This window comes from Topomyia yanbarensis, chromosome 2, assembly GCF_030247195.1.
Source record: "Topomyia yanbarensis strain Yona2022 chromosome 2, ASM3024719v1, whole genome shotgun sequence".
In the NCBI taxonomy this organism is placed as follows: Eukaryota; Metazoa; Arthropoda; class Insecta; order Diptera; family Culicidae; genus Topomyia; species Topomyia yanbarensis.
Genome location: NC_080671.1, coordinates 343,998,621 through 344,023,814, shown reverse-complemented (window position 1 = coordinate 344,023,814; position 25,194 = coordinate 343,998,621). Strand labels below are relative to the sequence as shown.

General features: G+C 40.2%; 1 protein-coding gene across 2 annotated transcripts in view; it reads left to right on the top strand.

Moving 5' to 3' along the window:
- The window catches only part of LOC131684133 (rho GTPase-activating protein gacF), a 335,709-nt gene extending 310,737 nt beyond the window's left edge, over positions 1 to 24,972 (top strand). Inside the window, exons 4-5 of one of the 2 annotated variants that reach the window (XM_058966713.1) lie at positions 2,056 to 3,310; positions 24,001 to 24,972. In XM_058966713.1, coding sequence (XP_058822696.1) covers positions 2,056 to 3,310; positions 24,001 to 24,236 — 1,491 coding nt within the window. In that variant the 3' untranslated portion in view covers positions 24,237 to 24,972. Of the gene's footprint in view, positions 1 to 2,055; positions 3,539 to 24,000 lie in introns of those variants that run through there. The other variant, XM_058966714.1, reaches the window with a different exon arrangement.
- Positions 24,973 to 25,194: the final 222 nt, after the last annotated feature.

The window sequence follows — 25,194 nt, the reverse complement described above, 5'->3', positions numbered from 1 at the left end:
CCACGGGAGCCAAAATGGGATCCTGTACCGAATCTCTTGCGGAAAGTGACTTGTCGTGGGTCGAGAAGTGTGTGGTCTTCCAGCTACGTGCTCAGTCGCCGGTGGACCATCCTTTCCAGGGTTTTCGCGGTATATGACAGTAAGCAGTCGCTAAGGGCGCGGCTACCCTAGCATTTTTGGGGATGGGTGCAACATGGACCAGTTTCTATTCCTTTGGGAACGACCAGCCTCCTACGATTGCATTAAACGAATCTTGGAGGGTCCTTTGGCCTTCCGGGAGAGGTACTGGTGCATCGCAGCTCATCCTGTCGATGCCGTCGGTACTGAGGGTGGCCGCAAGTTCCATTTCATTGAAGGATTTATTCTAGGTGGCTGTGGAAGTTGGTCAGTGTGGCTTGTAGTCTTTACACTGTACGAAAACAGCGGGCAGAGCTTCGTCGGCGGATTGGGATTAGAAATGGCATCCTATTCTGTCTGCGATTTCCTCAGGGTCAGTAATAGTGGTATTATTGATCAATAGGGATTAGTCGTTTTGACGGCGTTTCCGCTGAGCCCAGCGACCACACAGCTCGGCTGTTGACAAGTCCGGATGGATACCGTCGACGAAATTGGTTCATCTATTTTCCTTGGCTGTTAGAATCGTTTTCCTTTCGGGATTCCTGGGTATCCTGAAGATGGGTCGGACGCACTTTAATGGCAGCGGCGACCCCGGGTTCCACCAGAGTACGGCTCGTTGTGGTGGTGTTCCGTTGGTTCGGGGTATATTTTCTTCTGCTGCGTTGACCATTATGTCCCACAGTTTGGTCAGCGAGTATGTGCGGTCTGGGTTACGTTGATCTTGAATTGAGCCGTCGTAGACAACGCCGACTGGGGCTGTTGCAACTAACTACTAAGTAGTTATTAGAGTGAGTGATATGCATATAGAAAACCCTCTCCGAAGTAATGTCCTAAGGTTGTGCCGGCGAGGATTCTGGATCGGCGGCAAGAGTAGTTCTTTTAATCGGTCGGTTCTCTGAGTGGGTTTAGAACATTTTTTCTTAGTGTGATTGTGAACATTTCCCTGAATCGAATGATATATGACAATAAGTCAATTTCAGAACAATCACTATACCATTCTATTGAGAAAGGAAAAACATAATTGCAGGTCGTAGTTCAACATCTGTATGAATTAGTGCTGGGTCTGTGGCATTCGACTAGCATAGTCCGTTCTCATTGGATCGGATGTCTTCATGGCTGGTTAGTAGACGTGTGTTCCGAGATAGAACCTTATATTCTCGCAGTAGGCGTTGGAGAGAGGTGGACGACAACACTGCGGCTCAGAAGTGTGGTGAACCGATTGCGATGTACAATGCTCCGCTACTTGTGGGGTATATGCCAAAGTGATTTTTCAAGCCCACTTCGAATTTGTTTGGCAATGAACTCCTTCAACCAAAACGGGAATGATCATGAATGGAAATGACCTAAAACCGATGACCTAGAACATGTGAGAGAAAATTGAGGAAGGCGTTTAGACAAGCATCGATACATCATTATCAGTCGGTGCTTAAGATTGTAACTAAAGTTTAATTTAGATCGAAAATAATTGAATGCATGCGCTACATCGAATGAATAACAGATAAATCTAGCAACAAAAATACGACCTTGGACTCAGAAGAGCATGCATTGGAATTTGTTCCTCTTATAAGCTTATCCGAAGATGCCAATATTTCGGAGCTCGGCTACAGGATTAATTGATGATTCACGAGGGTGGAGCAACCATTATAGCTGAAGCTTAGGCTTAGCATAGAGCAAACTTAAATCATAGTGTCTGATCTTAAATATTGATGTTCTCTGTGAAGCAATAGTTTAGAGTGAGAGCTTTGCCGATTACATCCCAGCTTTGGGTTTTCTTTGGTGACACTAAACGTAGTGTAAACTTTGTTAAAAAGATTCTCGATAAAATGTGTTTCTTAACTAAATTCTACAATTCACAGCAAAAACATATTTTTCAAAATCTTAACCACTAGCCGACGACCACACTAATGATTTTTCCTTCTCTTCTTTCGCCCCATACAGAAAGACTTCACCGACGACTGCGTGTTCAACGAACAGATCGAACAGCACCACTACAACACGTACAGCTCGACGCAGCACTCGAACGCACGCCGAACGCTCTATCTGGCGCTGAACAAAACCGGCCAACCGCGCAAGATCCAAATCCCGATCAACCGAACCCTGGGCAAGTTGGCTACCTACACGAAAGCCCTCACCCAAACGGTAGCTCACGATCGCGTCGAGCGATTGATCTCGAGACTATTCGGACCGAACCACGTCCGCCACGGACTCAAGCAGCTCTGCGAATCCGGCAAAGCCTTGCAGGACCTGACGGCAAAGGTGATGCGGCCGCGACCGGCCTGCGGTTCGGCGCGAAATGCCATCGCTAGTCAGCCCGCCGCGTCCGGCGGTGCCAAAGAAACGAATCCGCCGGCAACGCCGGGCGGTAACAAGGACAAAGACACCAAGGACACACTGCGGAAGAAGAAGAAAAAACGACGGAAATGCCGGGAGGACGAACCGGCCGGAGAGCACTGCTTTAGGCCGCTAGGTGGTAGCATAGGTACAAATAGTGGTAGGAGAAGGTCCCCAGGGCCGGCGAAAAGTCAAAGGTGCAGTTCGGAAGATGGTGACTGTGCTGTTAGTCCTAGTAGTAGTAGTGGTAGCAGTAGTAGTAGCAGTAGCAGTAGTAGTATTATTAATAGTGGCAGTCCTAATAGTGCAAATAGTGTAAGAATTAGCAGCAGTAATAATCGTGCGAACACAACTCCAGCGAACGTACCAAATGTAGTAGCTTCGGCATCGGTACCCGGATCGGGGCCGAAGAAGAAACTGGTGAAAAAAGTCAACAATCGAAATACTCCCAATGTAAATAACAAAAAACCCAAGAAGGGTCCGGGAAACGGAGGCGGAGGTTCCGGTCCCAACAAGAAAGCCAAACAACTGCAAAACACTAGTAGCAGTAGTAGTATTAATAGTAGTAGTCTCAGTAGCAGTAGTAGTTCAGTGCCATCAGCCGTCAGGGGTAGAGGGAAAACAACAAGCACCTCTACCTCGTCGACGACATCAACTCCAATAAAAACAACAATAACAACAACAACAACTAGAACAACAGCAGAGTCTACCTCCGTAACAACACCGGCGATATTTTCGTCGTCGCCTAGCAACAACCTAGAAGAAACGTCACAGTCCGAGGACGAACTGGAGGCCGAGCTGGACATGGACGATCTGCTGCAGGGATCGATCGAGCTCATCGAGGAGGACGACATCGACGAAGGTAACCTTAATCTCGCTGGTCAATCTTTGAACTTTGTGGATGAGGATCATTTGGGCGATATGGATTTCTAAAAACATTTTTTTTTTCAATCAACTACCTACTATCTTTGGAGCATGAGGTTCCGATGCCCAACAATCCATTCACTTTCATTTGTTAGCTCTTCTGTTTATTTGTAAAAAAAAATCTTTCACATTTTAGCTTGTCTTTTCTGATCATAGATATAGTAGATCGTGTATAAAAGTGTGACGATTGTGCGATTTCTCTCTGTAAACTTGACGAGTGGTGTGACTAACGCATGTGTAAAGCGGGCCTTACACGTTCAATATTTTTGTCAATACTAGAGTGTATTGACAAAAGTATTGTACGTGTAATGGAAAAAAATTTATTGACGATGTGGATTTCAAACGGGACTGAAATATTGCAACAATATCGTCAATACTGGTATTGACGAAAATATTGAACGTGTAAGGGCCGCTTAAGGTTTGTTTACTGTAGGAGTCTCCGGTTATTGATTTTGAACAGCATCCATTTCTACAACAACTATTTCAATTTCGACTAGTTTCATATATCATCGGGTCAGCTGATGTCCCTGCAAGTGTAAACCAGATGTGTTTAAATTAATTAATTTCATATAAGTTCTTTTGGTGGATAGGTTTGCAGCTCCATTACCAAATGACAATCATACCATCCTCTGAATCATCTCATGACATTCAAGGCATGCATCCCGTCTGCGATGGCATTTTTCTCAACTAATTCTTGCCGATTGAGGGTAGTTGGGGACTCTACTTCGTCCGTTGGTTCCGGCATCTCAGGTAACATTGTAAAATTCCCAAGGTAGTTTGGAGAACTCTTTTAAATTTTTTTATACGCTCATGAACCCTTCTGTGATAATGACCCGGTTATTAGTTATTCTACATTTGCATATAATTGGTATATAAGTGAAATATAAATAATAATCGAAGCAGATGATTCCACAGAGTAATGCATTCATTCTTTGAAGCGTCGTCAATTTTTGTAGTTGGTAGGTATGGCAATTTCTTTAAAAACTACCTACCCGAGTAAATACTCATGGGTTCAAATACCACATAGCACCTTGAAAAGACCATAAACATGGTCCGTGCCAAAATTCACAACCGTCAAGAATCCACAAAATGGTCTCAATAACCCATAAATACACCAAGATATAGTTTATATATGGGATCACACATTTTTTAGAATTGGAAATACAAGAGTTATTCTCATGATTCTCTGCGCAATGGTCACACCGAGCCTTATTGTTACAATGACCCATTTGCATGGCACAAGCAGCAGTTTCAAAGCAATTCCGCCAAAAGCCACCTAACACAAGTTTTACGGAACACACCGTTTTGTCCCGCCCAGTGCGATAGCCATTCGATATATTCGCTCATCGAAGCTAGAGGTCCCTGAAACAGCCACCTCCATTCTTTAGTAGATCCACACATAGAGAACTCGAATCAGCGACTAGTTGCACCGTCGATTACAACCTTGTGAGCGGGCATGCAGACGCGGTAGTTATTCATAAAAAGCTTGTCACCTGCAAAATCATTTGTTTGCTTTAGACAGAATAACACAATTCTAAGCATGTATGGGCGACCCATTAGGATATCTGCCATGGCTGGATATTTTTGCGTCAGTTCTTTCAAAATCTTTAGAATGATTAGCGGATTATCTTAGATCCGAAAGAAGATCAGATATGGTCCGACCGAGTTCAATGTGTATGAATTAAAACGGGATGTCGGAGTCTTTGATGACTAATCTGTTTAACATCCATTTTACTATAACTGACGAATTGCGCCCTAAATCGTATTCAGAGCTGGCAGCACCCTCTCAGATTTTATTGGAACTTTCTGTACATGAGAACTTTGTCACAAAAAGCCACTGTGTATACTTTGTTTTACTGTATCGATTTTGTTGCCTATTTTCGGCAAATTTAAGACTAAGAAACAACGAAAGCAATGAATTTGAAAGACGAACAGGTATTCTAGAGTGAATCAGTTATAAACTTATAACGAAAAACTAGGACTGTGCAGGCCCATATGGACATGATCGAAAGGAAATGTGAAGAGTCCTTTGCCTTCTGCTAAGTAGGAGTTGGGTGTTGCACCCAAGTCTACCGCATGGTCATTAATAGAACATAACTCATCATCATGTTTTACTGCCGACGTCGGCAAAAGAAACTTCACAAATCCTCGCCTAAAACGACCATGCAATCGTTATTTTCTTTACTGCTGGCATCAGGGCAGGGTCTTAATTGCGAAGTATGGGGTTCGCTCCTTTAAGAATCCTTTGCTTCGGCCAGTGAAAATTACTGTTCGCAAGCAATAGCGTTCAGGAAAAATCAAGGAGTATATGATAACTTATTTTCCATCAGCCTCATTTCGAACCTTTCACCGAATCTGCTCTTCCAAACTTTGATCTTTTGGACGGGGCTAGTCTACCTGTTTGCCTTTTTGTGTCGCGAAGCATGAGCTGCCGTTGTTGCAAACAAATGAGAGCGTTTCCTACTGTGGAGAGACTCCGCATGACCTTTCGACATATCCCGCATATGAATTTTGTGGGGACAAAATGAAACATTCTTTTAAGGAACGCTCCGATAATGCAAAAGAGCGCTACGCCATCGACAACGACTAGTTTTGTACGTTTCTTTGTACACTAAAAAGCGAGAGCCTGAACATTGTGGGAACATCTTCTAATGTGTCTATAAATTTCCGAAAGAGGAAAATCAGTTTTCTCTCCTAAGCTTCCTCGTAAAGGCCTGAGAGTATCCTTGGAAGGGTGCCGTTGCAAAACTAAAGTAAGTCGTTCCTGGTCTCGGTAATCTTAGAAACTAGCAGGAATTTTCACATGGTACATCAAAAAACCCAAGTGTCCCTATGTTTCAGTCACTACATTTTCCCTCAGGTTTTACACGATGCATTTGCACTACGAATAAAGGTCAGACGAAACGAGTACCCGACGCGAACAACCGTAAACAGTCTCCTACTTTGTGGTGACCAGAGATTGCTTAGAATTATACGCGAAAGGGACTTTTGAACGTCGGATCGCCCGAATTTTTACCCAATATACGCGACGCTACCCATGCAAATGAAAAACTTGATTGAATGTTGAAAAACCGCGACTATTGGCACCGGTCCGTCGACAGATTAACGGACAGATCATCAGAGAAACAATGTTTCGTCTGGTGGCTAGGGCCTACGTTTTGTATTCGATTCATCCTGTGATTGGAATACACGGAACGTTCGTCATAGGATGCCAGCTATGCATATCTTTTATGCTAATTATTATGACAGTAGTGGTGAGAGCAATCACAAAAGAGGCTGTGCTGCCAACATTCTCCCCACAAAATTGATGGTTTTATATTTACCTGTCAACGACCATGCCTACATCGTTACAGCTACAGGAGGCTCTCCGTTTGATGGAGGATGGAAAGCATTCTTTGTATTTCCTGGGGAAAACATGGGAGTTTTTGAGTACTTTTTCTGAAAAATAATAGCAGATTACCTTAATTTAAATTCTTTCGCAGTGCTCCATTCCGGGTAATGAGAAAGCGGACGCTTGGATTAGAATGATAATAAAAAGGTGGACATTTAGGCATTAGAAGGAGACATTTATGAAGGATCGCATAGCTTCAATGAGTTTTTAAATATTTCTTCTCAGAGCACACTCGAAAATTGGCAAATTTTGTGGAGCGATGGAAGTTTCGGAATCCCAAAGGTATCCACAAACCTTGGTCCAAGAGAATGGATGAGGGTCATGACTTCATTCGAGTGATATCTCAGGTCATGCTCAATCATTATACGTAGAAGGCCCATCTCCGGCGAATTGAGGTCGTGGAGAGCGGACTCTGTACTTGTGGTGGCGGTTATCGCGATATTAATCATTGGATTCTGAGATGATTATGACTTTCATTGGTTCAGTTTTCGATAAAAATACGCTGAAAAAAATCAGTGTGGACAAGGAAAAGTTTTTTTCAAATAACTTTTTCTCCTTTAAAGTGCTCAACTTGAAGTTTTGACGGTAGGCAGGGAACATAATTCACTATATTGGAACAAAATTTCATCCAAATCAAAGATGTGATTTTTTGCAAATGGACTTAGATATTAAACTTCATATTCACCATCGCATATTCGCTGAGAATGCTGCTAATCAGGAATTAGTAGCGATTAGCTCAAATGGCCCATGTTGGTACAAAATTTGTAAGGCACTGATTTGTATTTAATTATTTTCCTGATGGGGAAGTGGTAAGGTTAGGGATAAGAAAAATAACCACACAGAGAAATATCCAATACGGAAATATTCTTCACTCCCAAGGGATTAAAAGACACTTCGATGAACGGATACATCAACACTCTCTATGGTTTTTAGCAGTCTTCCCAAATGAACATTGAACACCATGTTCGCTCTAGTTCTATGCTAATCCTACACCATCATTTCGTGTGCAAACTCGAACGCTAATGCGTACCAAAACACGAGCACATGTTCGTCTGGACAAACGAACTCCATGTACGTACGCGGTGTTCGTACACATAGGTTCTTGATACTAGTTTTCTCTTTCTCTCACCCATCATCACTAGCATTGACTCATTCTGTTTTGTGTGTGCCTTTCTTAAGTACGCACACGGTGTACGTACACGAAGTTTAAACGATGTGTACAGCAATGTTTTTCAACCGGGGGTGAATTCACCCCCAGGGACAGATTATGATTTTTTCAGGTAAATTTCGACTTATTATCCAAATATTTCCATCGAAATATTGTCTCTATTTTATAAAGTCAATAATTCTATGGAAATATTAGGATAACAAGTTGAAATGTACCTGGAATAATTCATAATCTAACGTACCCCTGGGGGTGAATTCACCCCCGGTTGGAAAACATTGCTGTACTCAAAGGTAGAGCATGTTTGAGGTTGAACGCGTGCACGAAATTTTGTACACGGGTGCAAACTTGTCGATGTTGACGGGAAGCCTGGTTTTTAGAAACGTATCAAATGAAAAATAGACAGAATGAAAAAATGACTAGAACGGTGACAATTCAACAATATGACAATGTTTATAGGGCCCCGTACACTGAGCAGTAATGTCATTTTTAATGAACGTGTAATGCGAGTAATGATGAAATTCCCATACAATTCCAGTAATGACACTTTTATTGCGCGTGTAAGGGTTCCTTATAATTATTGAACACACTGTGAAAAGATATGTTCTCAAGCAGAAATCGAATCTGCGATCTCCCAGTCTCTAGTTGGGTGCGTTAATCACTTCGCTATCGCGGAACTGTGATGCTGCCAGGGGATATGGAAATAACAGAGCGACACCCCTGAAGAGATATTGTCATTCAAATTCGGCCGATTTAGGTTTGTAAACTTTCGACGTGGCTTTTTGGTAGCCATAGTACAGTTTATAACGTTTTTTCGCCAGAGATTCCATAGATCGGTCAAGGATACTGCCAAAAAAACTGCTGTATTTTCTCTGTAATCGATTTAGTTCTCAGAACTTCCCAGCAAACTCGTTACCACAGTGAGTTAGGAACTATAGCATATCCTTGAGTTTAAGCTCTCTGTACGTAGGCTCATCTATGCATGGAGAACCAAAAATCCGGATACGCAATTGCACTACTGCAGGCTAGTTACATATCAAATGATATGAAGTTCCGTAATCGGATTCACAAAGATCACACGAATAAGACTCAGCACGTTGAATAGCAGCCATATGATAATTGAACTTTCAATGTCCAGCCAGTGTCATGTGCTTTATTCAACTTGTTGACAGTGATTAAACTGGTTGTGGACCAACAAAATCAGTCGCAATGCCTGCTCTAGGCAATTCGTCCGCCGTTCATTTCCAGTACTACTGGAATAATACTTAATGCCCACGAAAGGCAGATAGAATTTCAAATGCTAAGTTCTTCGATTTAAGTTCGACGTACGATTACTAATTTCGATCTCGAATCTTCCGAACTAAGTGCTTTTAGGTTAGTTTGACTGTCAGAGCATTTTTTTTTTATTTTGATTATAGAGGTTTTAACCTTAGGGTCGTTCGCCTCTTTTCGGGTTAAAGAAATCTCTTTTTGGAAAAATCGCTAACCCTATGTGCGGGGTTGGGAATCAAACCCAGGTGAGCTGCGTACAAGACAATCGATTTACCAAATACGCTATACCCTCCGCTCCTCAGAGCAAAATAAATTCTTTTGCCGCAAATTCGCTGTTGAAGTATACGCCCCACGGAATCGCGAAAATTTCTGCTTGGAATACGGTACAGTATCTACCATGCGAATGAGACTAGTTTCATCTCATTTTACGACAATAGACTCCAGCACTGGCTCGGCCTTCCAACAAAGAACTGTCAGTGTCATTGTCTTTGCCAGACGGTCGCCACCGGCCTTCCGCTCCACGCTCAGGGATGCCGGAATTCGGTAAACTGTACTAACGGGCACGTTTTCGTCTCGAAAGTTGTCTACCGTAAACTTTTTCCACAATTACCATGCGTTTCGTAAAACCGTACAACACGTTCGTGGAGTGGTGGCTGTTTCGACGCCATCTTCGATTGAGCACCCGACCGAAAATAATCATGCCACCCATTACTAGGGAGTCCAGAGCGCAATTCTCTCGGAGAGAAAAAAATTACGCTCTTTATTGTAATTACAGAAAGGTATTGAAATCATTCTCCTTTTTTATTGAAAACCCGTTATATGACACGAAACAATATTCAGAAGCACACCTGGAAATGCTCGAATGGCAAAATGTGCTCCCTAATCGGTGACGACCATGATGGGCGGTCGATATTTCTCTGGTGTCATCGAAGTCTGGACCTTTTGCGAATCGACCGTCGACTCTGACCATGCTCTGGTGGTGTGTGTGACTAGAAGCCGAATGCTTTCAGGGGCTACACGTAAAATATGGCTATGGTGAGCTACAGCGGTGTAAGAAATGAGGGTACGACGAATATGTACTCGCGGAGACAGAGGAAAGCTTTGCCATGAATGACGCGTGAAGGTTTTACAATTATAGATAACTCGGTTTGTTTCTAGCCGCCAACGACACTGACCACGTTCAAAGCAGTTGCCAGTCGCGTTCGGTGTGTGTGCGATGAGCTATAGAAATCCTATACAAAAGAAGTACCTTTATTGCTGTAATGTGTATTGTGTCTGTGTGCATTCTCTGGATCGAGATTTCTCAGACATGGTACAATGAGTTGAGGCGTTGTTTCACAGCGGTCATTGAGTTCAAAAGTTGTGCTGAAAGTTGAACGCTTATTAAAAGAGAAAATATATTTGATGTTTACCTCAATTAGCTTCAACATGCTCGAAATGTGGTATTGGTAAGGTTCAAAACTTGTATCTCGCTAGACTAATTTGTCTATAGTAACAACATGATACATAATAGGGGTATTCGAGAGAACCAGAACAGTAAGATCGCTGGCAACGACGGAATTCCTTTCGTCCTTCTAAACGTTGGAAGTAACCGGCCGTACAAACCAATCCATTTCATCACCAGGATGATCTGGATGGAATATAAATAAATAAATAGTCATAAGCTCGAGTGTAATAGTTATCTAGACATAACGATTCTAAACATTGCTTACCGTTTAACAGAATGCATCTGTTGGCTGAATTGTATGAAGGTGAATATGAACCAGTTGTTAGCCCTGCGTTGAATCTTGGACAAATTTCGGAAATACGACTAGTGGACTCACCATCTGTTTGTAGTTTTCGAGGCAGCGTACGATTCAGTGAAACGAAACGAACTGGGCAGAAGCACTTCAGCATGGCTTTCTGTGAAAACTGGTTATGTCACAAGGCTGGATCGATGACAATTGCGCGCAGAATAGCCTCAGAGACATCTCACGTTAGATCGATTGAAGCCAGGCGATGCGCTTTCAAATTTGTTGCTCAAAATAGCGCTCGAAGATTCCAATACGAATATATGGTGTGCAATAACTGACATCAAAATATCTCATACGCGCACAACATTATTAGAGTTAATGCGTGTTGAAGCTTCGAACAGTTCTTACCACGGTTAGTGTAGTAAGTGTATGTCTCGTAGCCTACGGATAAGCCCATGACTCTATGCAAATTGCTGATACGCTCCACAGTGTCCGCAGGACAAAACCTCAAATTTTATTTTCATTTTTCTCTGTTTTTTAACAGGTTGAATAGAGTCTTCTCAAAATAAAGCTTCAAAATTGAAATAGATGATGAATTCCGAGAAAAAACTGTTTTCAAACCTAAGTTTCTCAAATGAATATATCTTTTTAGTTAAGATTCCGATTAGGGTCGAACTGGTTTCATTAGAAAGGTTATTCGCTGGTCTTATAGTTGCCATTCGATTTAGTCGATACAAGCCTTTCTTCTCGCTCAGACATGAAGAACAAATAATAAATGGTGCAATAAATTAAGGTTATAATGTTCAAAGGGGCTGTACTTTTTTTGAAACATCACTTGTTGTTCATGATTTACGAAAATTAGTGTACTTTCCGAAAATGAATATTTTGTTTTGCCCCTTTGCACGGGGTATGAAAAAAGGTGATTTTTCATGATATGTCTGAAGGAGACGCATGGTTGCCTTTGATTACCTAGGGTTCGTAATATAACTTATAGGTGTGCCTTATCATTATCAACAATTGAAAAAATGCGCATTTTGCTAAAAAAATCACCAAACCTAATTTTTTGAAAATGAATTTTTGGATATAGTGCACTTTATATTCGTAAATGTTGAATTTTCGAACCACCCCAAGTGCCAAAATTTTGAGGTAATAAAAAACAAAAAAAATAATCATCAAATAAGAATTCAGCGTCACAAAATTACCTTAATGTGAAGTTTTCATCAAAATCGGGCCAGGTTTTGTCCGACTTTTGTATGGAAGGTGATCACTGTGCGCTCTATTGTTATGTATGTCCATGAGGTGTGGTCATGAAAGGAGACAGACTATCTAGTGCATTTGAGAGAATTATTTTGCGCTCAATATTCGGCTTGGGTATTGTTTGGCACACCCCAAAATGGGGGTAAAACACTATTCTTTTATCGTGCAGATTTGCCTTACGGGATTAATACCTTGAGAATCTGGCATCGCTGACGAGCAGGCATCAGGCCTTTGTACGAGTCTTCATCAATTTCAATTAGTTAGTTATGGGTGGCTTGAAATCAGCAATATCTTTGACATCTCGAATCATTCAGACTTTTAAATAAGGCTATGAATACATCCGCGGAATATCGATCACTCATCCTCATTATTTTCAACATTGGTTTACCGGGTGTCAGTATAACAGCATTATACTTTCCATCAAGATTGCTTACAATGTTTGACCATACAAATCGCTATTTCACTCGAAGTACAAAAATCAATTGAATTGAATTTAGTCCAGAACGTACACTACGTTATTCATTTGACGTGTCTTTCAGATTGCAAGATTGTCCTTAGCAATTGGTCCAGAGATGAAAACTTACCAGCTGTCGGCATATGAGTTTTACTCATACTTGAAAGTGTGGGGTTATGATACTTGGGGCATCCCATCCTCAAGAATTCTCGCCATACAAGCCTTTTCAGAAAGATTGACCATTTGACTCTGTCTATCAGGAAGTTTTTGATCAGTTGATCAGCTGTTTATTCGAAACTGAAATTAGCTTATCTTTGAACCGGAGTTAATATATCTTTATTCCGGATATTAGCAAACTTATTCCAGTCTACAATGATTACGAGCGTATTGTCCGCAGGCCCGAGGGGGTCAACCAGGGTAATTGCCCCGGGTTCTATTAGAGGCCTTGCGTTTTTACCCGAAAATGAAACCGAATGGACGGAATATGGGCGAAAAATTTCGGTATTTATAGAAGACCAATAAAAATAGAAATTGTAACTCCTTTATTATATCATTCGCCTTATTGAAATGTTATATGACGAGAGCGATAAAAAAAATTTGAAAGGCATTTAATAACTAGAAAATTTGAGCTCTTATTGTGGATACCATAACTTTAGTTGATATTTGACATTTGTTAAAATAAACGTTCTAAATGGAGTTGTCTACTACTTTGTGTACAATGTCAAAAACGAGTTTTTATTGTTTGAATCGACGGAATGCACAACAAAATATTCAGAAGCCAATTCAAAGTATTCTCGACGAAAATAACTGAGCGACAAACAGGAATACGAGCGCACGGATGAACGTACTTGTCCTCCACTGCCTTCGCTTTATTGCTGGTGGTACCAGTTGTTGGTTTGGAGATTCTTGGCGCGATTTTTTTAGTGAATATTTTTTCTTGTCAGATCTGTAGATTGCTTTTATAACCGGTTTGTGTTTTGGAATAAAATAAAAGTGTGCTGTTTACGGTTATAGTAGGTGGACTATTCGTAGCTACTTCTGCACAATGTTTTCCATGGTGCAGTGTCTTTTTGCCAAAATTTACACATAGGAATCTGCCTTGGGTTGCCCAGTGTTGTCGGATGAAACGTCCCATTTTCAGTTGATTGTTAAGTATGAAGGTTAAGAAGGTTAAGTTGGTTTGTTCGGAAGCATTCTCACCATACGAACAACGCTAAGAATATCTGGGAAAATGTTCCTCGAAGTTTCCGCTGTATCTTGATATAAATTTGATAATCACGATGTCAGGAATGCGCGGAAATAATTCATGTAAGCGCACCTCTCTGGAGCCATTGCCTATATACAGTACTGGACAAAATAAATCATACACCACTTATTTTTATTTTTCGGTTTTGAAATTAGCAGGCTGGTCCCTTGGGGAATGTTACTGTATTTTGTCATGATAAAAATTTGCCGATATGGAAAATATACGATAATGCATGACTTTCTCAATATGTATTGATTTATAATAAGGAAACTGTATTGATATGGACAAAATAAATCATCACCTTTTGTTTTGTTCTTCAATAACTATTATCGATTTATTTTTCACTTTTCAATATTTGGTGTGACCACCCTTAGCTTTCAACATTGCTTCCAATCGTCTTGGCATACTTTCGACGAGGTTTTTCAGATATTCCTGATCAATTTCTTCCCATGCGGTCTCGAGAGCTTCAAAATAGACTTGTCTACTTTTCCATCCAAATAACCCCACAAATTTTCGATTGGGTTCAGATCAGGAGATTGTGGAGGCCATTCAAGAACTTTTACCCTGTTTGATTTGAAGAACGCAGTAGTTTTCTTGGCAGTATGCTTCGGATCATTGTCTTGTTGGAAAATGAATTTGGTTTCTAGACCAGTTTTCAAAAGAGAAACCTCCAAATTTTCACACAGCAAGTCAATGTACACATCAGCAGTCATAATCCCCTTGATGTGTGCCAAGCTTCCGACTCCAGACCATGCGAACGATCCAGGCCCGTAGCCAGGATTTTGTTTCGGGAGGGGCTTAAAAAAATTTGCATAAAACTTTTAATTCTGACAATTTGATATAGTCACTAGAAACTAAATTAAATTTTGAAAAGTTCATAATGAAATCAATTCCAAATCAAAGACAATCCTAAAAATATGTTGTCACAAGAAAGGTTATAGTACTTACTCTCGTTACAACAAAGTATATTCTAGAGTTCACAGTATGTATGCGCTAACCGAATATGACAATGCTTGACGGTGCTGGAAAACACTAGGTGTTCCAAACTACACCTTTAAAAGGCGTAGAAGATGCTAAACCGAAATGAGTAGAAAAATATCCATAAAATGTTCGAACGAAGAGAATGTCGAAATTCGTACAAAATCTTCTGATTTAGCAAGCGATTTGTAGATGCGCAGAGACGGTTCAACTTCTATTTTCTTTGTCTGGTGTTCTGCGAGTATTACCAGTTCCAAGGCATCATGCTAACACAATTTTTTGATATATTCTATTTAAATGAAACTATTTTCAAGACTAGCCTTGGTCGGGTAGATTAGAACCCCAGTTAGGAAGGATTTTTGGTAATCAATAGGATCAAAATATAAATTTAAATGATTAAATCAACTGAAGGAAACTGCCCACATTTTAATTGATTAAAGAAAATTGTCTACAAATCGAATGAAAACACTGATTACTAATATCTTCTAATTTTCCTTCAAATCGCCAGTCGCCGTGCATGTGTCGTTCACCGTGCAGTTTCAAAATCACGAAATTTAAAGAACTAGCTCCCTAAATCCATCGGAGAGATCCAGATCCCAAATCCTTTCGTTTCATCGTTTTATTGAAACATTCCAACTAAAGTTGAATCAAAATTTTAAATACACCGTAAGTTGATCATATAACGTGCACTGGTGCCAAACAAATGTCCTCAACTACTTATTCTCGTTTTGTTGGTAATAGTTTTATATTATTTCTAAATTGTGACGTATTTAGATAGGTATTTTTACGGTGACTATGAGGGCGGTTTTCATTTTGATGAAAAAACAGGATTTGAAGTCACGTCAAATCCACCTAAACGCACGGTAACTGGGGACTTGACGGTACGTGAAATTTGTTAAATGTATTACCAAAAGAACTAGAAGGTCTACCTTCTGATGTCGCAAAAAGCAGAAGCAAAAAAAATTGCTACGCTATAGCAGGCTACAGGCACCAGTGAATCAAGCTAGCTATTGTTCTATATCAGTGCACATACAAATTGTATCGTTGCCCCCGGCTGCGGAGTAAAATGAGTTTGCCAAATGACGCAAAAGTGCCTGTGCTACGGGATAACACGAACAGTTAAGGAAGTGGAACAATTAGTTAAAGTGAAAATGGAGCTTAATCTCGCTGAAGTTACCTACATTCAGCTACATCACGTAAAAACTGTGTTTTGATCACGTTTAGAAGCTTAGCACAGGCCGAAAACTTTATTGCAAAGAACAACATGCAACACGAGGTCGAATTTAATAACACCAGAATCAAGATCCCCGTGCATATAGAAAACGACATGGTGGACGTGCGTATCCATGATTTGGCCCCGCGCACGAAGGAGGATTTCATCAAACAAATCATGTCGCAATATGGAGAAGTAGAATCTATTACGAATGACACCTGGAGAAATTTTTTCTCCGGCATTCCCAATGGCGTTCGTATTGTGAGAATGCGAGTGACTAAACCAATACCTTCTTACATGACTATCGAATGCAAATCACCGAAGGATGGCGTGACCTATAAGCAAACAACGCTAATTACATATCCCGGGCAGACCCCAACATGCCAATTCTGTAACTATACAGCCTACTACGGAAAAACATGCGCCGAAGCAACTAGTCAAAACTCATCTACTACAGCCAACTCTAACAAGCAGCCACCGATACCTTCAGATAAACCTAAAACAACGATCCAATTACCCAATAATGCAGGTACAACGACCACGACAACCGCTCCCAAACCAACAACTAGCATCGCCAATAAAGAAGCAAATACCGATGAAGACGGATATACAACAGCGACCCATAAGAACAAGAAACAAATAAGAACCTCTGATCGTGAACAGGAAGAAAGCAGTACCGACGACGACATGGACGGGAACGATAACGCGAGAGAAGGCAGACTGAATGACCACCAAGCGGCCTCACCGCCAAGGAAAAAGATCTCAACACGCTGCAGCAAACTGCGTCAACAAGATCTGGCAGACCGACATTCTTAGAATTTTTTTATTTTTACTTATTGTAAAAAAAATTAAAAGACCCACGGATCAGTTGTGCTAACGCATTGAGCCGTTTCAAATAAAATTTTAGATTGAAAAAAAAAAGAAATATTATAAATATGAACAAGCTCAATAATTTCAGCATCTCTTTATTCCGACATATGAACGGGTATACATCGCACTTACTTCACCTCTGTCGAAGAGTAACGTAGGTGTAAGGCCAACTTTCTTTGATGATTTCTGTTGTTCTGTAGTTGAGTGCCCAGAAAATATAGAACAGCTGCTCTTGGGTCGATTTCAATTTATTTATTATTTTTTCTCTCTTTTTCTTCGTGATCTCTGCTCATCTCTCTCATTTTATTCCATAACGAACACAAATAAAACGAAAACATGAAATCGAAACATTAATCCCAATTTATTGACTGTAGACTCAACTAGTTACAACATTTTAGTCGCTCTCCGTGATAGGCTACTGATGTTTGTTCACTGTATCGTCACGTCGTTTTTAGACTTACATGGACATTAATTGGAAACCATCGAAAGAGACAGAAATGCTGCTGCTTACAACATTAAGTTTATTATGATTGATTGACTAATATGTGGTTTAGCATCTATTGACATCCGTTGAAAAGTAAGGATAAAATCACAACAGATAGTCCTACCGCTACTATGTACGTTTCTGTATGTGAACAACATTAGTAATATACGACGATATACAATTCTTGGGTTGATGAACACCTCAGAAAAACCGCTGTTTTACCACTTTTTGGCTTGTTTATTTTTTGGCATTTTTCTTGCTTATTGTTCGATTGTTTAAAATATCACTACTTTGCGGACTAATAATGTTTAAATACGGACCGCATTCTCCGCATAAAATGAAATTGAGTGTCAACAGAAATACTATTGCATTAAAATGACGCGAAAACAAAAACTGTCTTCTCGACTATATTGTCATCAACTAACGGAAATGTTTTTGTCTAGCACGCTTGAGTGAGATGCCTGATGTTTCTACTAAGCGTACAGTGCACTAACCTATTACAGAAATTCAATCTGCTTATGCTTTAACTAACTTTATTCTGGCTAATATATAACATAATATCTGAGTTTTGTTAGACACAACCACTAGCGATAAAGTTCTCATTTTGGGACAGTTTTTGAGCTCACTTTTCTATAAAACTTCTGCAATTTTATTATATATTTCGTTTATTTTATTCGGTTCAATGCATTAGCTAAATGAAGCCTTGTGTCTTCAATATATTTCCATGATGTGAACAATGAAAGTGATAAAACGTAAATGGTTGTCCTACAGATCTCGTGCGAACAACTAGCGATTGCATGTGGAGAACTATTTACTAGGCTGAGAAATATTTTTCCTAACCAACAGTGTCGCGGTGGTGTTCATTTCTATCTCGTACACTTCCTTATCATCATAGTGGTTACTGCCATGTCCATGTTCGCAAATTTCTGACGGGTCACGAGTGTCGACTTCCTCAATGATGGTGCCGACCGTTGATTTTGAGATACTAGACGCAGTTTTTGCCGTCAATATTATCCGAACAGCAGCCAAAATTTGGCAAATGTTTGTTTTTCAGGAAATGGTTTTGGAGACTATGTATATGCAAAGATATAATGTGTAAAATAATACTATCGCATGCAGTTTTTACGTGCAGGGTCAGGTTGGAGGAAATATGTCTGTTCACCTAGATTTTCACCACAAAAACACCATTTAATATACTTCCTAGATGTGTCCTTTATAATGAATACCATTTTTTCCAAATGTGACAGGAATCTTTTAATAGCCACGGTGCAAGTAAGTGGTATCAGATCTTGTAGCCGAGCATTGATTTTCTCATCGTCCATATATATGAGGATCAACCACATGTTACAAATTGTTATGCAAAATGACTGGTTTCGCCTGGGCTAATTTGTTAAATGGCATCAGCACTGAACGCCTGACATGGTTAAACTCGTTAAAGGCGATGTTCGTAAGCATAACCTCCATAATCACCTTCAGCAAATATTTCACATCATTAATGTTGCTCCAACCAAATACGGAGGCTATTGACTTCAGGTCTTTTCGCATAAGATCGTATTTGGCTGGAGCACTACTTCTTGCTTCTGCGACTCAATCATTCGACAGATCCCCACAGCAAGAATTAAAGTAACAGTTTCGTTTGTCTTCCGACGAGTCACACAATATGAAGGGAACTGTTTTATCACACTCAGCATACTGAGTAGATATCCTGACCGCTGTCTTCGGTGGTTCGAAATAGCAATCTTCCTCACAATTCTCGCATTAATTTGTTGAAACCAAACAAGATACAATTTTTTTAAGAGTCACCGAAAAACATGTTGTTTCTTAAATTTATTTTTGAAAATTTTCGGGGGGGGGCTTTAGCCCCCTAGCCCCCCCTCTGGCTACGTGCCTGGAACGATCCCCACACCATAATGTTCCCGCCTCCATACTTCATCGTCTTTTGAATATATGCTTCCTTAAGTACATCACCAGAATGTCTCCAAACTCTTGAACGTCGCTTTTGTCCGAATAGCTCAAACTTACTCTCGTCCGTCCATAAAACTGTTTTCCAGAAGTCCACAGTCATACCAGCGTATTTTTTGGCAAACTCCAATCGCTTCTTTTGGTTTCGTTTGTTAATGAATGGGCGCTTAGATGCAAAACAGCTCTTTAGTCCACTTTCGGCGAGCTGCCGACGAACAGTACGTCGACTAACATTGAGATCCAACGATTCCACAATATTTCTTGACGATAATTTCGGATTTTTTAACCAATCGAACAATTCTGACATCATCACGATGCGTCGTCAAGCGATAGCGGCCTTTTCCGGATAAATTTCCAACAATTCCTTGTGTTTTATATTTCTTCCATATATGCTGCACAGCTCCAATCGAAATTGAGTATCGCTTAGCAATATCCCGAAAAGAAATGTCTTTTTCACGGTCGCGTATCACCAGATTTCTAACGTCCAGCGAAATCTGCTTTCCAGACATTTTTAATGTTCAAAATGGAAGCAACTCAGAATGTCGAGTGAAAACTAAATCTATCTTGGCACTAGAGCTGTCAAAGGATGCAGTGATGCCAAAATTTCAAAATTGGTTTAATTGATTTTATCGTAAAATGTGATTTTTGAAGTGTATGATTTATTTTGTCCAACGTATAATGAACAATTATTCATATAAAAATTTCTAGCAGAAATACCTCATTATTATCAAAATCTCAGTCTCTACTATTATTTGAACTGCAACAAATTAAAAAACTTTTCCATTTATGCCATCGTGCTTATTAAAGAAATAACGCTAAAATGATCAAAAATGCATTTTTAGAACAAGCGTATGATTTATTTTGTCCAGTACTGTAGATGGGCATGCCGTAGTTAACGTTGCCGCTTTCGTTGGTGTGCTGCATCTTGTTCCACGGAACGAAAGACTGTGCTTGTTAATGTTTGATACGGTGCCATTGCAGGACGTTAACTTCTCCCAGATTAAGCACCATCTGTACGTTTAATAATTGTTTCACTTCCCGAGTAGCTGGTCTTAGAGGACATTTCCAAACATCAATAGCAACACAAGTCGTCTGCAGTGCCATGTATCTTTATCGGAACGATTTTTAGCTTCTACTCTGGGAGAGATGAGAAGGTAGACTGACCTTAATCAACTGATGATTAAAATGGATATTTTTTTTGCATTTTTGTATTTTTATAACATTTCCCTCAAAATACATTGTATTGAGATGGAACGGTAATTTTGGGCTAGCCAAAGATGCTTGTTATATCTGTAAAAACCTATTTATTACATGCGAAATAAACAAATCAAATCAGTTCAACTGAGCCACCAGCAGCAGCACTCGGTTGCCAGCTGTACTCGCAGGTGTTTTATTTCGTCTAATTACCTGCATAAAAGTTAGATTAGAAACGGCTTTCTTGGGTTCGATATGAGAGAAACTTATGTAAATTGTAAACCTTTTGGAAATTATGATTTTAAACGAGAATCTTTAGCTGCATCTGCTACCTTCTCATCTTGTTTACAACAAAAGCTAAAACTGCCAGCAATTAAATCTACCCGTGTATAGCTTTGTGTACATCGCAGGAGATGTTGTGTTCCAACCTACTCTGTCGAACGTGAAAAAATGAGCGACTGTTACAAGCAGAAAGTGGCCCATTGTGGTCAAAATGGTCAATGGAGTCCTTTTTACTTTTCAAGATGTTCCTTAAAATCACCTGTTCGAGAAGCGAAAATATTGTCGAAAGAACAAATGGAGCTAAAGATGACCGATGTTTACACCCTACAATTTCACTATATTAAACATAGTGCTGAATATGTTCTAGACCATCAATCAAGCAGAAGCGTTTATTTCGTGAAACGAAATATATCGTTGAATGTGGCAACATGAAGTCAGTACCTCGATATAAAAGCGATGACACAATCGAGGTACGAATACACGAATTAGCTCCGTGAACCTCCAGTAACGTTGTTAATCATTATGTACACCCACAAATTACAAAACTCGTAAAAATGGCAATTGTACCTGATTTGGATACTTCAGAATAAGAAGTTGTCGCAATTCATCTGTCTGGCACGCTATCTGTGGATATGGCAATATGAGTCAAGCGGGGACTAGTTTGGCAGAACTGAAGAAACCGTTCTTTCTCTACAACCGTTCTCTCTAAACAACGTATCATAACATTTTGACAGTTTTTTCGGGTGTTAGTTGTCTCGATTAGTCTCTGAGCGAACCCGAAATCGTACGTGAATCAGAATCAGAGTCAGAATATATTGGCTCGATTCACACGTCAGCGTCAACAATCAACCCTTAATCGCATCTGAGAGCATCAACGGACAATTGCTTTCAAAAGAAAGGCCTTACGAACTTTTGAAAAGATTTGGCATCTTTCCACTATGTCTCAGATGTGTAAATCTAAAACCACTAATTGTTTTTGTACCACTTTTCAAATAATCAGGACCCCCTTTATTCGGAGGGTACGCATTGTTAGGGTTTTACGAAGGTTTGTAAAACCCAAATAATGTGGTTTAAACTGACTTAAGTAGGCCCTACCATTTCCCTAACACTAATAATAGGGGACAAGGCAAAGGGGCTGTGAACAGATCGTTTACAGTAGTAGCTTGATTTCTATAATACAAGGCACTTTTTGAAGGCAAGAAATTTCTGCTTTATACACGGCTAAATGCATCTCACACGAACACCACTGGCTAAACACACGAACACCACTGGTTCTCAAAGAAATTTCTCCAAGTAGACGTACTTTATTGTGTTCAACAGGTCATGTAGTTGAGCTTCTATTGCACTATGTTTCATATAGATAGAAATATTGTGTTTGACGTTTCGTGCTGCTCAGGAGCGGATCCAGAAAAAAAATTCGGAGGGGTCCGAAAATTCAATTTTCATTTGTTCATTGTATAATACGTAATTTGTAATACCCTCATTTAATTAAAATCAGTTTTGGTGGTCGAATCTGGTTTGGAATTATTTTGAAGTTAAAACGAATTTAAAATAGTAACTATTTTAAAATTTCTCAAGAAGTTAAAAAATTTCGGGGGGGGGGTCCGGACTCCCAAGACCCTCTCCCTGGATCCGCCACTGGTGCTGCTCGTTGCTGTGTATACGCTTCTTTGTAGCAACGAACTGTGATTTCCATTAGACAACTTTATGAGCACTGTCAGTTTCAGTAGATGCTCATCCCCGCCAAAGGTTGGACTGGTAGAAAAGCTTTTGAATTCGATCACTGCTGTGTTAATGTTCCGCAGTCACAGGTTTTTGTTCCTGTAATTCCTTCGTTTACATGGAAGCACTATATAATAGCATAATAAGGCTCTGCTTAACAAAAACAGCAACAGATCCTACATAGTTTGATTTGAACAGTTGAATGCATATTTCTCTAATCAAAATTCAAATAAGTAGGTTTAGTAAGGTAGTAATACCAACCTTGGGGTCCCACCCGGCTCTCTACGGCTCTGATTGTCCGAACAAGTCGGCTTTGACAACACTTCATGGATTCTCTACGAGACGACCGCTGCATCCGCGTGCCTGCTGAACACCAATTTGCGTATCTGTTGGTTTAGTATAGCGTGTCTTGGATGGAAGCTCAGTAGAAAGAACTGTACTCTCTTTGTAATGCTTAGTGCAATAGTCGAGCCACTAAAGATCACCTCATCTGTTCTGTTGAGGTTCCTCGACTAAAGCTGACAAACCAAGTCTCTGAGTTTAACTGTTTGCGTGACTTCGCTTGTTATTCATGGACTATGTTAGTCACGTACTATAACGGTTTGCTACGAAACGTATCGAACGACAAACAGTCGTAGTTCCTCTACCATAAGCTCAGCTTTTCAGTATCGGATGCCTATCTCTAAGCTATAAATTTTCTTGTAAGCGAACTAGGTTCAATCTACGGATATTTCTAAGTACTCGAAGACAGTGTTCTTACTCATATGTGGGTACTTAGATATACAACTTTGTAGTAAGTAGTTTAGTTACCCGTTGACGTCGGGCGTTGGTATCTAGCGGAAGAATTAATCACTAATGCGATAATCATATGTTCTTTCTTGGACACCGGAAGGAAGGAAGAGATTGTAGCTAGATCCTATGGAAGCTAAGCTATCCATCAATTCCATACTAGGTTCATAAGTGGATGAAATTTAGATTTGCTGTATACTGAAACAGCACCATGAGGTTGTCTTTGTTCCACCTTAAAAAAATCTGTAATCTTCGAATCATAAAAAAGCTTCTGTAAATTGTATATTCACTAACCCCATCCTGCATGATTTCGATGCTGCTCTTCAGCTCTGTAACAACTCCAAATTGTCCCCGTATCAACATTCATTATTTTTAGGTGTGCTCTCCTTCCTGTTTGCCGTACACATTATTCAATCTCATTCCGAAGAAGCCATACCTACGCATGCATCCATCTTCATCGCCCGATCCGCGGGAAACCCCTCTAAAACGGTTCCACGGATCTTTGACCGCCCTGTCGCAACACTTCACCCTGCTCAGCACGCACTAATTGACCATTGTGTCCCTTTCTCCCACCCACCCTGGCGCGGGGGTCTCTCTCTCTTTTTTTCACTTACAGGATCCCAACCACTAAAACCGACCGCTTCACCCTGGCAGAAGCAGCCTCTCCCGGCCAGTAACTGTTCACCTCCCGTTCCTCCCGCTGCTGTTTCTGCTTGCTCCAGCAGTGGCAAATCACTAGCTGGACAGCCACGGGGCCGATCCCTGGTAACGTATAGCCTACTAAGCCTCTGCTCGTTGCTCATCGCTTCCGGCGCTACCACGACCCGTGCTACGCATCTGCTATATCTATGATCAGCTCCTTTCACGGGAATCCTTCTTTCCAGGTTTTGAAGGAAAAATATTTGAAATTTTAATAGACTGATTACTTTTTAACGCTGAACGATAATCAAAATTTATTCTGATCCTTTTAACCCTCTAGCAGTTAAAACTGAATAACACTTCTTGTTGACCAGTGAAGAGAATATATTATATAAATACTACACAACAAAATAAAAACAATATAAACAAGGTTACGGTAAGCAATGCAAGCTCAGGAGAAATATTGTTTTTTACAACCAGTGAACGCTTTGCTCGGACAACAAAAACGAATCAACTATTCAACGCAGATTCTGAGAATTGTACTTATTACTTGTTATATATAGGGAACCTGTAAACAAATGTGTGTATGCTAAGGAGTGTCAGAATCGAATGTCAAACTAGCGCGTGCTCGAACTGCTCAAAAATCAATTCCGTTTGGCAGCAGCTCTGCTTTCAATCTCACATGTTTTGGTTTTTGCTTTTCTTTACAAATAGGACCGCGGTTTTGTCGGAGGAGCGGTTTTCGAAATTAGTATTTCCATGACGATATTACTAGTAGATAGGCTATTTAACTGCATTGTGTTCTGTATGTGTAAAAAATAGTGTTTCAGTTAAACAAATATGTGGCATACCTACTTTGTTTGTAAATAGTAGATCATATTTAAGTGGAAAAGTATTTTAGTTTACGAAAATCACTATAGGTTAAGTTAATTTATTCTACAGTCCAAAATGTCGCATCTATTCGTAATTTTGATTAATATACACTCAGAAAAAAAATCTAAATCAATTCCGATTACTAGAGAAAGGCCATCACATTCTGCGAACTATCCGAGGTGGCTAATGAAAGCCGATAATTCTTATTAGTATCAAAAATCATATCAAGAAGACTGGCAACTCTGTCCAGAATCTGGAGACAGCGACAGCAACACCTCTTGTGGGTAAAGCTAGTATA